Below are 18,157 nucleotides of genomic sequence, written 5' to 3'. Positions count from 1 at the left end.
GAAAGCAATCTGGTGATATTTAAAGCAAATGGAAATTGAGCTACCCTATGACCCAGCTATCCCTCTACTGGACATATTCCCAGAAGAGGTAAGAAATAGACCACAGCCAGTTGTCTGCACTCCAATGTTTATTGCAGCATGATTCACAATCACAAAGAATTGGAAACAACCTCAATTTCCATTAATAAACAAGTGAATTAGAAAACTCGGGCACATACATACAATGGAGTACTATGCATCCCTAAAAAGCACAGATGATCACAGGAAGCACATTGTCTCATGGGAAGAATTGGAGGAAATTATGCTAAGCGAAGCTAGCCAATCACAGTAAGACAAGTGCACCACGAGTCCACTGAGGTAAGTATAATCACAGTAGGTATAGAAGAAAAGTCACTTATCTCACACTATAAGGGTTGAGGTATAAGCAGTTGGGTGGGGAACAGGCCAAACCCAAGGATGTATATGTCAGTCCAACACAAAGAAGGGGAAAGGGGCAGGGAGAGGGAAAAGGAGGAGATGGGGAAGGATGATGGCACTGGGGGAGCAGGGCATTAACCCACCCGGGGGGAGAGTATTGCTTCTGTCTCCAAAGAATTGGGAGTGTGCATGCAAACCCCCCATCACTGTGCACCAAACCAAGACAATGTAACCCCAGCGAACAACACATGGGCTAAAGGGATGGCCCAAATCAGCCAACTAACCCCCTCCCTACAAGTGTGCTACAGAGAACAACACTAAACCTACGGGTTGGGGAGAGGGGCTGGTTTGAGATACCCACACAGAAGCAAACAAAGAAGGAAAAAGAAAGATTGAGAGGTCTAGACCCCATCTCGGCACACCAAGCCTGGAGAATGTCATCCCTGCATGGAGCTGCTGTGGCACAGAGAGGACTGAAGGGCCGACAACAGCTCGAGACATGATGACCCCTCACTGAAGCATACCGCGACAGAGGACAATCCTGAGGACACACAGTGGGACAAACCAAGAAGGGCACATAACAGATCAGCAATGGGAGCCAAGCCACAATGCCCCTGAGGAGCCCCCAAAATAGACTTCAGGCTAGGTGGGGTTGTTCCCTGAACCCCCCGGGACCAGTGGGGAGATAATCATAAAGGTAAGCAGACAGACCTGGAATTATCTATGCTTTTTCTTTTGCTAGTTATTATATATATATATATTTTTTTTTTTTCCCCCTTTTCTCTTCAGTCTTTTTTTTTCTTCTTCTTCTCTCTTTTTTTTTTCTCCTCTTTTTTAACATTTTATTAGGGGCTCATACAACTGTTATCCCAATCCATACACACATCAATTGTGTAGAGCACATTTGTACATCGTTTCTCAAAACATTTTCTCTCCATTTAAACCCCCGACATTAGGTCCTCATTTTTCCCCTCCCTCCCCGCTACCCCCCCTCCCTTCTCTTCAATCTTTTGAGTTTTTTTTATTGTCTATGTTATTGTTGGATTGCCAACCTATGTAAAATAGGCCTGAAGAGAAAGCAATGGGACCAAAAATCTGGAAGGACTTAGGGGGAGGAGGAGGCAAGAGAAGGGAGTGATGACCAAATAGCACTATAGGCAGGGGAACAACTAAGGAATTAAAATCAACAACGAGGAGGACGCACAGATCCTGGGGGTGTTGAAGCAGCAGCAATCTAGCTGACAGGAATTCTTAAGAGGCAGAAGAAGGGCAAGCATGATGGTGGGACAGGAGGAAGGTAAAAGGAAACAGGAAAATCTAGGAATCAAAGCTATGGATAGAGGTATAAACATAGGTGTGTAAATATGTAAATTATTAATTCGTTAGAGATATTGGCCTATGTACATATATTTATATGGCAATACACTGTGGAAGTGGACGGACTTTGGGCCTCTGCACAAGTCCTCCCTCAATGCAAAAACACTTTGTTCTAACAACCTGGCATTCTGTCCTGCTCACCCTCCCAACAAGATGGGTGCAAAAGCAAATGTGGTGGTGATCAAAGCTGATGGTGACAGCTGTCAAAAGATATAGAGTCTGGAGTCTTAAGACTTAAAGTTAAACAAGCAGCCATCGAGCAGAGAAGCAACAAGTGCACAGGAAGAAGCACACCAGCCCGTGCGATCTTGAGATGACAGGAGCAGGGAACAGGCACCAGAAGGTACAAAACACACACAAAACATTTTTGAGAACAAGGTGGGGAGGGGGGTCAGAGCAGAGACCCCAAACCCATCTGTAGACCACGTGATATCCCCTCACAGAGGGGTGAGTCAATCAGGGTGCAGTATAGCACCCATGAAACACACTATTCCTCTGGTTCATTGAGGCTTCCTCACCCCTCACTATCTCGACCCCAGCCCTGCCTTTCACTGTGGACTAGGCTGGAGCATGTACACAGGTACAGATAAGAGCTCAGGACGTATGGAATCCAGGTCAGATAAGCCACTGAGGAACAGAAATGGGAGTAGTGATACCAGGAGGGTAGTGGGAAGGTGGGGAGAGAAGGGGAAAAACCATGGAAGGGAGCCAGCGGTAGGTGTAGGATATGAAAATAATAATAATTTATAATTTAGCAAGGGGTCACGAGAGTGGGAGGGGGTGGGGGCAAAAAGAAGAGCTGATGCCAAGGGTTCAAATAGAAAGTAAATGTTTAGAAAATAACAATGGCAACCTATGTCCAAATATGCCTGGTACCCTGATGTATGGATTGTGAGAAAAGCTGGGAGAGCTCCCAATGAAATGATATTAAAAATAAAATATACATAGAATGGCAAATTAATAAAGAACTAAAATCACTTTACACTCTGAAAAAAAGAGAAAAAGAAAAGAAGAAGACCCAAATCCTCACAACTGGACCAATAGGTAACATGATGATAAGTGGAGAAAAGATTCAAGATGTCAAGGATTTTGTCTTGCTTGGCTCCGCAATCAATGTTCATGGAACAGCAGTCAAGAGATCAAAGGACACACTGCATTGGCTCTATCTGTTGCACAGGACAACTTCCAAGCAGGTGAATGTTGGACACCGAAGAGGGAACATTGATGCACTTGAATGGTGCTGTTGGCAAAGAATATTAAAAGTACCATGGACTGCCTAAAGAACAGAGAGATCTGGCTTGGAAGAAATACAACCCACGTGTTCCTTTAGAGGCTACGGTGGTGAGACTTTGCTTCATGTAATTTGGACTTGCTATCAGGAGAGGCCAGACCGTGGAGCAGAGGTAAAGCGGAGGGGCAGAGGGGGAAAAGGCGGCCCTTCACAAGATGGATTAACACAGGGGCTGCAACAAGGGGCTCAAACATGAGAAGAACTCTGAGGACAGCCCAGGAGCAGACAGTGTTTCGTCCTGTTGTGCACAGGATCGCTGCGAGTCAACCACCTCAACGGCACTGACACCACCATCACCAGCAGAGACGAACACGTGCATCATTTATAACCCACAAGCCTATTCATCACAGTCCCACGTGGGAAATAATGTTTATCTGCATCCATGGTAGAATGAATATTTACCCACTCAACATATTATAATGCACGTAAGTGAACAGATGACTCGTACAGGCAGCAAATGAATCTCACCAAGATGATGTTGGGCAAAACAACAGACGAAAATGAACATCGTGACATATGATGTCATCTATATGAAATCTATAGAGAGGAAAATGTATGGTATTAGAAGTCAGAATAGTGGCTGGCAGTTGTGAATGAACAATAAAGCAGCTTCTGGGACGACTACTATTTTGTTTCTCAATCTCGGATATAACATAGATAGGTAGACCTTGTGAAAATTCATCAAGCTATGCACTTTTCTTCTCTGTGTGTTATACATAAAAAAAAAATAACACGAGTGGACATGGAATTCTGAAAGCTGGAAAATGAAAAGGAAAGACTAAAAGAAGAATGGAAGGACTTGGGTGGTGATGCTAGAGCAAAATATAGAAGAACGCCACAGACTATCAAAGAACAAACCTATCTGTCACAGAAGAGCAGCCAGAGCGCACCTTAGAGCAGCAGTTCTCAACCTGTGGGTCGCGACCCCTTTGGGGGCGCAAACAACCCTTTCACAGGGGTCACCTAAGACCATTGGAAAACACATACATATTTCACAACATATAATTACATATTGTTTTGTGATTAATCACTATGCTTATGTTCAATTTGTAACAGTGAAAATACATCCTGCATATCAGATCTTTGCATTACTATTCCTAACAGTAGCAAAATGAAGTAGGAACGAAAATCATTTTATGGTTGGGGGTCACGGCAACACGAGGGACTGGATTAAAGGGTCGCGGCATTAGGAAGGTTGAGAACCACTGCCTTGGACGCACGGGTGGCAAGACTTCATCCTGCCTGGATTGACGTGTTACCAGGAGGACCTTGCGCTCAGTCAAACAGGGTCGGTGAGACAGGAAGGCTCTCAGTGAGCAGGACCGATGCAGTGGCTGCAGCAGCAGCCTCAGACACAGTTGCATTGGAGGACGGCCACGTGACCGGGCGACTTGACCGGCAACATTGCCTTTTACCATATATTGGGTCGCTGTGAGTTGGAGCGGACCCAGTGACAATTGACAACAACAATATAAATGGAAACGAATGAAAAGAAAAGAATTACTTGCCATTTATGAAATCTCTCATGTGTTTGTGATACACATCTATAATTCAAAACACATCAGTGTTGGTGTTTTCCAGAATCATAGACCCAAAGGGATTAAAACCCTGAACTTCAGGTAACGATAGCACAATGGTCACAACAAAGCAACTGTCGTTAAACGAAAGCAAAACCATACCATTTTGCTTCAAATGCTAAGTGACTCTCAAAATAAAACAATTTTAGTTTTTAAAGCAATGATTTGTGGTAGACTGACCTAAACTCATCAGAAAAGGGCACTTGCGTGTAAAATTATCTTAATAAAAGAATGAGACGTCCGTTTACGAATAGACTGCATAGAAAATCTTTAACATCACATTGATTTCGAGATTCTAAGAACTAGTAAATCTTTGCCAGTGCGTTCACTTCTGGATTCTAATAATTTTCTCAACTTACCAAATAAATGAGTGCTGCATATGAAGCGTACATTATGCTGGTTAAAGCAGTCTTTGCTGGGAAGGAAATAATTTCAAACAAAGAACCACCTCTGACCTGTGAAGCAGAAAACAGTTTTATTCAAAGCAAAACTTCAACAATAGGGTTATCGTCCAATGCCAATTTAAACATTTCTTTCAATTTACAGCTGTCTGGCCCCGCCCACCCCACAGCATTCAGAGAATGCATTGTTTATTTTTCTCCTTTTAAAACAAGATACTCAGTTATGACATTCAGGATGGGTAAAGCTATAGACAGTAACTGGATTAATGGTTCCAAAATGGAAGAAAATATTTTAAATTTTATTGTAGTAATGATTGTACAACTCTTCTGAAGATGACTGGACTACTGAATCTTAAGATTTGTGAATTATATGCCAATAAAACTTACAATGTTTTACTGTTCAAACTTTTTACAATGACCAACTATGGTCACTAGGGGGTGCTGTTATGCATAGTAGAAAAACAAGTCTTTGTTTAAATTCATGTGATCCTTCTTTACAAACTTATTCACATCCTCAATGAAAGCCAGCAGTAATCCAATATGAAGCATTTCCCAGAGATTAATGGTCTGTGTGGAAATGTTAATCATGAGCTGTCTGAAGGGCAGCAGCAACATTCGAGGATCACTAAGCTTCCAAAGGTGCTCAGTACTCTTATGGAACAGGCTTTTTTGAAATGTAGAAGTTTATGCCAGTAACGATTTTCCTCCCAGATACTTCTAGTTACTGGCACAAGAAGGCATTTCTGCCTCAAATATATCAGAATCACACACTCAGTTCAAGGGGATCAATCTGCGTACAGGCCACGCTTGGACATTAAGCAAAACACCCCTTTGCCATTCAGCAGAGGTGGCAGTTGGACAGAGCCCAGACATCAGTGGCTTCAGAGAGCTCCCCGAAGGCACAGGCTGTGCGGAGCTAATAAAATCGTGCGTGCGCTATAAAAATGCACAAAACCAAAAAGAACAGTGAGTAACGTCTTCACAAAAAAAGTTGTTTTTGACAAAAACTGAATGAACCAGCAGGAGCAGACTTGTAGGTAAATGATACTGTGTCCATCCAGTGGTGTACTGTGTAGCCTTTGAAACAGTTGCTTCCAAAGAAGATAATGCGATGACCTTTTATTGAACAAACTTACTACATGAAGAGTGCTGGTGGCCTATGGCCACCAGGTTGGAGGGTGGGGTGGGGCACGGAGGGTATTGCCTGTTGGGCTGCTACCCAAGAGAGCAGCATTTTGGACCCAGCACCTGCTCCAGGGAAGAAACTAAAGGCTCTCTACTCCACGTGGAGATTTCATCTCAAAGAAGCTAGGGAACGGTTCTTTCTACTCTGACCCATTGGGTGGCCACAAATCAGAATCAACTGTTTGCAATGGGTTTGCTTTTTTGTTTCATGCGGTGCTGTGGGCCAGACCTTGACCTGAGTGCTTTAGGAACATCAACGCCTTTAATTCCTAAGCCAACCTCATGAAGTAGGGTTCTGATCACCTGCCTTCTTCTGATGGAGAAACAGAAAAGGAGAGGTAGGAGATTTGTCCAGGATGACCCAGCTACCCAGTGGGTAGCAGAGCTGAATATAAGCTGGGTATTGTGTGCAGGCCTGGGGGCTGGGGGCTTGGGGAGGGGGGCACTTCACCTGACCTTTAATTGAGCTACCAAGAGGGCAATGCCTTGGAATATGCTGCTTATGAAGAGATGGCACAGAATTAAAAGGATACCCTTTGGATCTGAAAGATAACGGTTTGCGTCCTAGCCAGGATATACTAAGCAATGAAATCTTGGTCAAATTGGGTATTCCCTGATCTCTAAAGTGGGGAGAAGTGCTACTTCATAGGTTACTGTGAAGATCATAAGAAATTGCTTGAAAATATAGAATGCCTTTACATGGGAAATGTTTGTGGACTGGGTACACATTATTAGTGCCCTTATCAAACATGAGAACAATCAAAGGTCAGGCTTGTAAGCATAAAGTGGCATGAGACCACTTATGAAACACACAAAACTGGGACAAACTAATCCACGCTGTTGGAAGGCAGGCGAGTGCTGGGTGGGATGCACGGCATGAAGGCCACACATGGAGACTGCTTGGCTCCGGCTTACTGAGGTGTGCTTAATTTACTAACGTGCATGAAAGTGCACACTTCATGAACTGGGCATTTTCTGTATCTTATACACTATACAGTGAACCCTCGCCACTTCGCGCTTTGACTTCCGCGGCTTCACTCTATCGCCGTTTTTTGGGTAACAGCGCATGCTCTGTCATTACTGCCACTGATTGGCTCATACTGTACACGCTTCTGTCTGCATCGCTACGTATCGGAGCTACGTATCAGATGCACTTTTGCTTTTGTACAGTGTATTGTAATTGTTTGCAATTTTAAAGAAATTTTATCTAAGCCCTATGATGGCTCCTAAACGAGCTGCTTCTTCTAAGCCTTCTGACAATAAAAATAAGCGCCAGAGGAAGATGCTCACCATCCAGGAAAAGGTAAAACTTTTGGATATGATCAAAGATGGCAAGAAAATCGTGGAGGTTGCACGCCATTTCGACTTGAATGAGTCTTCCATTTGCTCCATCCGTTGTACTTCATAATATAATAAATAATAAATGATAATTGTAACGTCCAAAATGTTTTACTGCATTTTCCCTTTTTCGTTTAATAAATTGGGTAATAGAAGTGTAATGGTGACTAAAGGGTGTTTTTTCATGTCCTCTATGCTCTAACTATGAAAATATTTGATTTACAAATAAGGAATCCTACTTTGCGGAATTTCATTTATCACGGTAGGGTCTAGAACCGATTAACCGCGATAAACGAGGGTTCACTGTATTCTATTATTCAGTTAAACCAGTTAAAGAATAATTAAATGACCAGTATTTTTTATGATGAACATGAACACAGTTAACACTGCGTAGAAAAGTTTGGGTTGAAATGCACTAAACTCTTCTTAGCTGCTATGTTTTGGTAATAGAACTTCGTGTGGTTAATGCTTACAAAGTGCTTATAAAAGCAGCTCTGGTGGTGGATTTGGCTAGGCATTGGGCTGCTAACCATAAGGTCAGCAGTTCAAACCTGCCAGTTGCTCCTTGGGAGGATGAGAATGTCTGCTCCCACACAGATTTAAAGCCTTGGGAACCCAGAGGGGCATTTTGTTCTATTTGGTACCTATATGCTGGCTAGGAGTCAGAATCCACTTGATGGCAGTGAGGGGTTTGTTTATTTGTTGTTTGTTTGTTTGTTTTCTGTTGTTTTCTATACATGTGAAGGAGCCCTGAGGGTACAGTGGTTAGCATCTCAGCTGCTACCTAAAGATTGGCCGTTTGAACTCACAAGCTTGTCTGCAGGAGAAAGATGTGGCAGTCTGCTTCGGAACCAACTTCAACCTTGAAAACCCTCTGCGACAGTTCTATTCTGTCTCCCCATCAGGTCACTATGAGTCGGAATCAACTCAATGGCAATGGGCTTGGTTTCAGGTTTTTCAATTGCATGCCAGACCTGATGTTGATTGTCTCAAGTTATCTGCTGACAAGACTATGAATGCAAAACGCAGGCCCAGAGACTTCAACTCTCTCTTTCCCCCTCCATTTTCAAACTTAGGGCCACAGAACACACGCTATAAATGTTAGAGTGTGCACGTGCTTTGCATCCTGCTGTACAGGGTAGGTTCTGACCGCTGCCACTATGGAGTGAAGAGCAGAAGATCCCATCCCAGTTTCCCTGGCTCCCTTTTGAAGGACTTGGACATGCTCAAGCCAGGATACTCTAGCCTAGTAGTCAGAGAGGATTTAATTTTCTTCCTCTCCACTCTTCAGGCCACACCAGCTCCCAGATGGAGAGACAGGTGTGGCGGTGTTAGTCTCCTCCCTTCGTAAGTCACCCTGGAAAGTTTCCCAGAGTGCCTGGTTTCTGGAGAGAATTTCAAAGAAACGAAGCAACAGCTGCTGCTCTCCTCCTCTTGCTAGAAAATGGTAAAATGAGAATGTCTTTGCGTCCCACCACGAGGTGACCAGGAGACAAGCCTGGACAAGAAGCGAGCAGAGATTACGAAGAGCTTCCCCAGCCCAACCATCTGCCGTCTCACAGAGTGAAAAGACTCATGAGCTTGGGAACATATGAGCAACCGCACGTGCCGATGACCAGATTCAATCACTTTAAAGGTTGCGTTTATCAAAGATTTTCCTTTAATTAGATCCACAGTCAATGCCCGTAGACGTGGCAATCAAGAAATAAAATAACATTAATTTGCTGCAAAAGACTTTTTGAAAGTGCTAAAGACCAAAAATGCCACTTGGAAGACTAAGGTGTGTCTAACCCAAGAGCTGTTATTTTCTGCCACCTCCCATGCACCAGGAGACTGAAGAAGAACTGATGTATTTGAACGATGGTGCTGGTGAGTAACATTGCATATGCCATGGAAGGCCAGAAGAATGAGCAGGTCTGTTTGGGAAGAAGTACAGCCAGAATGCTCCTTAAAAGCAATGCTGCTGAGACTTTTGTCTCTTGTACTTGGAGTATGCCATCAGGAGTGGCCAGACTGGAGACACGGAGCTTAGTTACGTGGAGGGGCAACTAGACAGAAAAAGAGCCACGATGAGATGGATTGACATGGTGGCTGCAACGATGGGTTCGAAGCAGTAGAGACTGCGAGGAGCTCACAGGGCTGGGCGCTGCTTGGTTCAACTGTACAGCCAATCAGCAGCACCTGGACAGCACCTAACAACAGAACGTCGCGTTAGAGAAGAAAAGTGGTGTCTGCATGAAAAATTGTGTCTCTATTTCTTTTTCAGAGGGGGGCACCTAAAGTAACTTAAATGAATCCATGTCTAAATCAGTATAGATTTGATATACACTATGTTTGGTGGTACGGGCCACGTGCTGGATTGCTATCCAAGAGATCTCGGCTCAAATCCACCCAGGGGCCTTGCAATCTCCAGGCTTGGCAATCTTCCCAAAGGTCAGTCTTAAAAACCCAATGGAGCAACTCTTCTCCGCACAAATGCAGTGGCCATGACTTTTGGGATAGACTTGGTGGCAATTTACAATGGTCACAACATGTTTCTGAGTAATGAATTTGAAGCTTGCCTAGGGGCCACTATTTTTTTTTGCTAGTTTAATACTTTAAATAAATACTTGTTATAGCTAACAAATCGTCCCTGTAGAAAATATATTTCCTCCAAAATTTATGTGGCTACTGGCAAGTAGCCATTTTCCAATTTTATGACTCATTTGCAATACAGGCTTTTCAAAATCGAAACCACCCTGCTTCATTTTTGGCTTGCTCTGAGCAGGAATCGTGTATGGTAGAAACTGGGGGAATACAAGAGAAATTCAGTAAGTGGGAAGCTTTGTTAGCTTTCTGGGCCTCTTACAATTTTTTGTCATAACCTTATTACATTAACTTCATTTTATTTGCATATTTGAGTTTTAAAGTATCTTGGGATCACTGTTGTGCATATATATATTTGAACTTGGTAATAAGAACCTGCCAAAGAGATTGGTATTTGAACAATTAAAATGCATTTTTACCTTCAATAAATCGTGGTCATGCCACTTTCCCCACATCCTTGTAGCTGCTTCATCTCATAAATATATGCACTTATCTTACTACCATTGTAATGATGGTATTAATGAGGTAAATTAGTGAGGCACTAATATTGTACTAATGAGGTAATTCACAAAATAGCCAGGTAGAAGCAGTCTCGAATAAAGTTCCACTTATAGATGAACTGAAGGTAGAGGAGTGGTCAACTCTATCTTCGTCTATGTTGTCCAAAGCGATCTTGATGCGGTGTGCAAAAAGCGAAATTGGGAAGCTAACTCCGTGCTTCTCAAACAGGCGTTACAAGAAACATTAGCTGCCGGTATGGATAAATCCAGGAAAAGGGTTTCCTAAAAGTCTAGGAAATTTACATAACAACGTTTCTGCTACTTATACAGTGATACGCCTGCCTGCCTTCCCAGCCATGTGATATGAGAGTTTTGACAGGATTGTGATTTTGGTATAATTGCATCTTTCCTAAGATAGATTTCTAAGAAGCTGGACGATATGAAGGATGAGTCATCATGATTGGAGTTGAGGCAGGTGACACAGCCTTGCTTGCTGAAAGGGAAGAGGACTCGGAGCACTCACTGACGCACATCAAGAACCAAGCCTTCAGTGTGGCTTGTGCCTCAATGGAAGGACAACAGAACCCCAACAAATGCACAAGTAAGCCACAGCCTGATGGGGAGCAAGGGAGGGAGGTGGTCAAGGACTTTGTTTTCTCTGGATTCACAGTCAACACTCACGAAAGCGGGAGTGAAGAGGCCAAGCAATGGATGGTGTGGAGCAAATGAGCTGCAAAAGGGCTCGGGAAAGTGCGAACTAGCAAAGATGGCACTTTGAGGACTGAGATGCCCACCCAACTCCAACCCTTGTGTTTCAGTGGCCTCACGTGCAAGGGAACGCTGGACAAAGACCACAAAAGACAAAGAGGAACTGAAGCCGAGTCCTGAAGGTGTTGGTGAAGAATGTTGGAAGTACCACCAATTGCCAGAACTGGCAGATCTGCCCTGGAACAAGTACAATCGGAATGGTCCTTGGGAGGGAAAGGTGGTGAGACTTTGTGTCACCTACTTTGGACATGTCATTAGGAAGGACAAGTCCCTGGAGAACATCACGGCTGGATAGGTGAGGGTCGACGAGGAAAAGGGAAGCCCTCAGTGAGATGGACTGGCGCGGGCTGCAACAATGGGCTCAAACTTAGCTATGCTGGTGAGGCGGGCTCGGCCCCACGCAGCGTCTCACTGATAGCAACCTGTCTCTGCTTAGCCACTCACAGTGTGCACAAAGCCTACTACGCGTCTACAGGAAAGAAAGTGATTTGACTTTGTTTACCATACTGTGATCAACATCCTGGGGAACATGGTTCTTCTTGAACAAGCTTTTAATCAAGTAGTCCTGAAAGAAAGAAAAAGAGGAAATCTCACTGCCCTTGAGTCGATTCCAGCTCAGTGACTCTACAGAACAGAGCAGAACTACCACTTTGGGTTTTCCAGGCTGTAAATCTTTACAAAACTAGAACGCCTCATCCTTCACCTGAAAGATGGCTTGAACTGTCTTTCAGTGAGAAGCTCAATGTGTACGCTGCTCCTTCAGGTAGTCCTAGAAGGGATCACGGGTTCCAATCTGCTGACGAATTTGAAGCAGTATGCCTTCAAAACCCAAGGGTCCTACTTACTAGGAAATGCCCTCTCTTCCCAGGTCTGAATTTTGCCAGCCAAGATAGCCTCATGTCAGGTCTATCAAAGACTGATGGGGCTTTCTGATATTTTTGAGGCTCAGAATTGAAACCACAAACTAAAATCTACCTTGGAGGGTTGGGATGAGAAATAAATAGGCTTCTGACCTGCTTCATAAACACAGAAACGTCTGCTGGGGTCACCTCCTGGTCCAGGCACTTCAGCGGCTGTGGGTTTACTTCATGTTTGCACTTATCTTGTCCTACTCCTATCCACAGGGCCAGCACACGGCGGACACAGCCAGCCCCATGGCACGGAAGAAAGACTCTATCACAGGAACAGTGCCCGATCCCGTGGCCCTGCCTTGGCCTGCCAAAATCCACAACTATGTCTGTGAGCTGACGTGTCTTGGCTGAAGTCAGCATCCAAGCCAATTATCTAGGTCACTGCAGTGTCGAGCGGCTGCAAGCTGCACACACGCAGCCAGGCAGCCCGCAGAGCGGAGAAGATGCACCAGGCTGCAGTACCAGTGCCGGGGGATGTTTCAAATCCTAGGCAACTCTACTCAGTTTCCCCTTCCTGCTGGGTCTGCTTATAGAACCCAGGAGATATTATCAGTGCCACCTGAGCCCAGTGCCTATGTCTTGCAGAACCTGGAGCAGAATGCATCCTGACTCAGCACCCAAAGGACCAGGTGCAAAGGAAGCCGTTTCTAATAAAATGGCCAACAAGAGGCACCTGGCCCAATACTCCGGTCACAGCAAGCCACCAGGATCCCTTGAGGTCTTTATGTGGCTCATATTTGGCACACTTTCCCATGTGATAAGAATAATGGGGCATGTTCTAGAGCCGAGCATCTCACCAGAAAGGCCTAGGAAGCTTGTAGCAGAGCTCTCTCAGTCTATGCCAACTCTCATTCTTTGGTCATCTAGTGATCTTGAGATGACCATTCCTGTCGGCTTCCTTCCAAACAGGGTAGAGATACTGTCCGGGCTATGGTCAGTGTCTCGAGGAAAGCACTCCTCTGCCCCCTGTTCTTGAGGGAAGTGATACGCCTGCCTGCTTTCCCGGCCATGTGATCTGAGAGCTTTGACAGGATTGTTTAAGGTGACTTTGGTATAATTGCATCTTTCCTCCATTCATCCTTTTCAGACCAGCATGGGAAGAGGGTCATTGAGACACACACGTACCTCCAGGCAGTTTCACTAGGTCACTCACTTCCTTTGTCTCCCCACATCCACAACACTTACTCTCCTGCATACGAATTCTGACGTTCGCTCTCTTTACTTCCCCATAACACAGAGCACTGGCAGCCCGACAATTCTTAGAGAAATTAATCTGGAATTTACTCTGGGTGAGCTGAACCCTGTTCATGGCAAAGCAACCACAGAGTGTTCTAGATCTGATGCTGACCTTCCAAGTCACAGAATGTATCCCTCAGACCACTCTGGCACCACGCATCTACAAACGAATCCAGTAGCTTCTATTATCACATGTTACACATTACTCTGTTATAGCTTTGGTTCCTTGGGCCACAGTCTTCACTATCTGTACTGCCAGCTCAGTTCTCGATAAGCTGTTTCATATTTGAGATGGGATATTTTCTTCCTTGCTATAACTTAGGTGACAGTCTAGTTCTCCACAATAGGTGTTTCATATGACCCACATCACACTTGTTCTTTACAGCCCTTCCCTAAGCACTCTGGGAAAGTCTGACCCGGCCAGGACTGTGCACTCTTGTTTCCCTCCAGGATATGGGACTCACCATCTCCACACAAACCATCGTCTTTCTCATCTTAGCAATGCCTGTGAAGGCAGTTCAGCGCCGTGCAGCATCTCATTGTCTGATTCAAGGTCACTTGATAGCAACCCACCTCTGCTTAGCAACTCACTGTGAGCCTACTACAAGTCTGCGGGAAAGAAAACTATCAAGGGCTCATGAGGGAGTGGGGAGCGGGGAGGGAGGGGAAAAATGAGGACCTAATGTCGGGGGTTTAAGTGGAGAGAAGATGTTTTGAGAATGATGTACAAAGGCGCTTTACACAATTGATGTGTGTATGGATTGCGATAACAGTTATATGAACCCCTAATAAAATGTTTAAAAAAAAAAGAAAGCTATTTGACTTCCCTGGAATGATGCCTCTACTTCTTCATCTGGCTAATTCCTCATCCTTCAAGCCTCACAGCCAGTATCATATCTTGTTGAAAGCCTGTGTTGATCACTCTGCTGGACTTACATACCACCTTCTTACCTAGCACATTTGATCATGCACTTGGGACTTGCCGTTAGCTTTGTTAATTGGTCTATCATCCCCACAGTCCATGGGGCCAGGGCGAGACCTCTCTGAATTCCATAATTACCTAAAATGGTGCATTTACACATCAGGTCCCAATCAATGTTTGTTGAATGAATGAAAAAGCAGAATTACACTTCAGTTACTTCCTAAAACCAATGTAAACTCCTATAATAGTTATACCTGTCATGAGGATATTAAAAAGGAAGATCAGGACTTCTGGTGGCAGCAACACATCAGACTGAGCTACTGTGGAAACTTTCACACCTAGAAATTCTGTATGAAATTAGACCCTCAAAGTTTAATATAAGACTGAATTTAAGGGGGGAGGTGTCATGGAGGAAGAGAGAGAAAGAGGGCTCCCTGAATGTCAGGAACAAAGAGGGAATGAAAGCAGAGTAGTAAGTGTGTGAGCGGATGCATATGGACCTCTGAGGATGGTCTTGGACCCTACACCCATGGTTGGGGCTGTTTTAATTCAGAGACGGAGGCGATGAGACTTGTCAATGCATAAGAGGTGGGCAGTGGGCTTTACAGAGCCGTGGTCTCAGTGCCAGTGGGAGGAGACCCACCAGACCCCCTGGCTGAGGAAGAAGGTCCGGAAGCTGTTCTCCCTCTGGGGCAGGAATTCTCTGACCACATAATCCAAACAGAGCCAAACTCACAGTCAACAACTCTGACTCACGGTGACCTAATTGGAGAGAGTAGAACAGCCCGCGTGGGTTTCCAGTCTGTAAATCTTCAGGGGAGCAACAATCCTCAGCTCTCTTCTGGTTTCAAACTGCTGACCTGGCAGCTAGCAGCCCAAAGTGTAACCCACTCCACCACCCGGGCTCGGGTCGGACTGTCGCCATACCAGCCGGATGCAAGAAAACCTACACTATCAACGGAACCTCGGGAGCAATACGCGAAGAGGGAGCCCGGCCTGGTTCCAGGCTGCTGACACCCCGGCGGCAGTCCCACCACCAGCGTCTGCAGGAATTTTTGTTACAGTTCCTGTTGAAGAAGAATTTGATGTTAAAATTCATGAAACAATGCTCGATTATGAAAGAGACACAAAATAGATTAGACTAGTCTGGAAGAGCAACATTCCCCAAACAGTTCAAGAAAGAACACAAGACAATCAAATAGATTTGTTTTTTCTTGAAAGAGCTGTAATCTGTGAAAGACTCAGAGAAGAAAAAGGCAGGGAATTTCAAGAAGACACCCATTGGAACTTCGAGAAAGAAAGTGTAAGCTCACTGGGCGGCACGAAGGATTCACACTTGGTTGGCACCCAAAGGGATGGCAGTAGATCCCACCCAGCAGCACCTCCCAAGGCCTGGTGATGGGTGTCCACATAGACGTCAGTCCACCAAGACGTCGGTCCACACAGACGTCGGTCCACACAGGCCCAAAGGAGCGACTCCAGACTGTAACTCATGGGGCCACCGTCAGAAACAGCTTACAGCTCATCAACAGCAGCAACATCCCGGATGTGGCATTTGATGTTTAAAATGTATCAAATAAATAACATGGCGCATCAGACCAAGCTAGAGAGAACTGGTGAACGGGAAGAAAGCTCCCAGGAAACATGTCGGAAGCCTCCAAGGGAGGCGAAGAGAAGGAGCACGGGGGAAAGGCAAACAGATATGAGAACGTACTGTGAAGACGCCAGGGTATGCTTTACAGACCTTCTAGAAGAAGAGATTAAATGAGAAAATGGCACTATTTGAAGAAATAATGACAAAGAATTTTCCTGAACCGAAGAGAGCATCCTTCGACCCGGGCAGCAGAGGCGGCTCAGGAAAGCGTACTCATTCTGAAGCAGTTTGACAACAGCTAATAAAGTGGTAGGTGCACACCCCCTATCACTCAGCAATCCCGGACATATATATCTTATATGTGTCTCCCACATGTGGCAAGGAGTAATTTGCCAGAATATTCACTAAAACACAGTAACAGCAATGTACTCAATAGCAAAAAAGCCCCAAACTGTCTCTAGGTCCATCATGGATAAGCTCGGGTTATTTTCCCCCCTATAATGGAATACCATAGAGGAGATCAAAGTAATACACTGAAGTGGCATGTAGCAATATGCTAAATTAAAAAAAGAAGCTCAGAAGAATAAAAATAGTAACTTAATTATATGAAATTAAATATATATAAGAACTGTAATTCACAAAATCAAACCTACAGCCACCAAATAGACTAACACATAGCAACTCTATTCCGAACCTGTAAATCCTTATGGGAACAGACAACCCCATCATTGTCTCTCAGAGTGGCTGGTGGGTTTGAACCACCAACCTTGTGGTTAGCAGTTCAAAGCTTACCAGACAGTGCTACCAGTGCCACATCTAAGAACAAAATGCTAATTGATACTATATTTGTATTCATCGATGAACATAAGAACAAAAGTATATGTTAAGTGATACATATAAATATAATAAAAATATAAAAGTATACAGCAGAAACACGTCAGCACCAGGAAAATGCTTACCGTTGGTAGGGAATGAAGGGGAAAGGATTGGGGCATGGTTAATTATCTTTCTTTTTATAGAGAAAATATCTGAAGCCAATATGGTTAAGTAATAGCACCAATTTGTAAATGGGACTTCTGACAAACTACATTTTAGTGACAGGGGACTACAAAAATTTCACGAATGAATTCCATGATCTTTTCCATCTATTTCTTCACATAATATTTTAAGCCCCCTCATATATGCTTAATATTTCTTTGAGGAGAAATTTCAATGAAAGGTGGATCCTAAGATCCCTACTGGAAAAAGAAAGAGATTCCACAGCTGTTGATCTTGAGCGGATGTTGAGAGAGACACAGCAGCAGTTAGCATGGGGACCTTGTGCAGGTCACTTAGCCCCCTAAGCTGGCTATTTGTTTTTCTCTTGGATTCCCGAAGAAAGTGATCAGAACTGAGCCCTAAATGCATCTGAAACTCTCTTCTGGTCAAGCCAAAAAGGCAACCACATCATACTATTAGATCACCAGAAAGTCTCACATTCAACTCACGACAGGGCTGACTGATCTGCCCCCCACCTTCCCTGAAAGTTGGAAAACAATTCTCTGCGTGTTTCCCTCATTCCTGCACAGACCAGCTCTTCTGGGTGGTGGGCGTGTTTCACATAGCACGCAGCCTTAGAAGCTCGAGATACAGCTTATTCCTTTGGAGAGATGTCTCCTTGCAGATGCAAAGATAAAGCCCCCTCCTCGTCTCCCCTGGAGACGTAAGCTCACTCTCCAGGGCTCAAAATTAGACAAGGTCTCCTGGTCCTGGGGAGGAGATCTGTGTCCATTTCAGAGCAAAGAGGAAGCTTTCTCTTTCTGGCCGGCAGGCCGAGCAGATGTGTGCGGTCCCTGAGCAGCTCAAACTCCCTAAAGCCAGGGGTTCCTCTTCTGCGGTGTACTGTACGAGATAGGCAGCTAACAGCTGGCCTGGCCTGCCTTGCCCTAAGGTCATGAAGCATGAGGGATGGACACAGACATTCCTCTTGATGTTGCTTTGGCTGTAAATAATAAATGACCTGTGTCTCTGACCCTAGGGGCTTATGTCTTTTGTCAGAGAGAGAGAGAGAGAGA

General features: G+C 44.6%; 1 protein-coding gene across 1 annotated transcript in view; it reads right to left on the bottom strand.

Annotated features, from left to right (window-relative positions):
* The window catches only part of SPATA9 (spermatogenesis associated 9), a 42,698-nt gene that overhangs the window by 8,468 nt on the left and 16,073 nt on the right, over nucleotides 1-18,157 (bottom strand). Inside the window, exon 3 of the mRNA XM_004703640.3 lies at nucleotides 5,022-5,117. Coding sequence (XP_004703697.2) covers nucleotides 5,022-5,117 — 96 coding nt within the window. The remainder of the gene's footprint in view (nucleotides 1-5,021; nucleotides 5,118-18,157) is intronic.

The sequence above is a fragment of the Echinops telfairi genome, unplaced genomic scaffold (assembly GCF_000313985.2).
Source record: "Echinops telfairi isolate 266 unplaced genomic scaffold, ASM31398v2 ScPeMD7_7469;HRSCAF=8507_1, whole genome shotgun sequence".
In the NCBI taxonomy this organism is placed as follows: Eukaryota; Metazoa; Chordata; class Mammalia; order Afrosoricida; family Tenrecidae; genus Echinops; species Echinops telfairi.
This window is presented reverse-complemented; position numbering and strand designations above follow the sequence as displayed.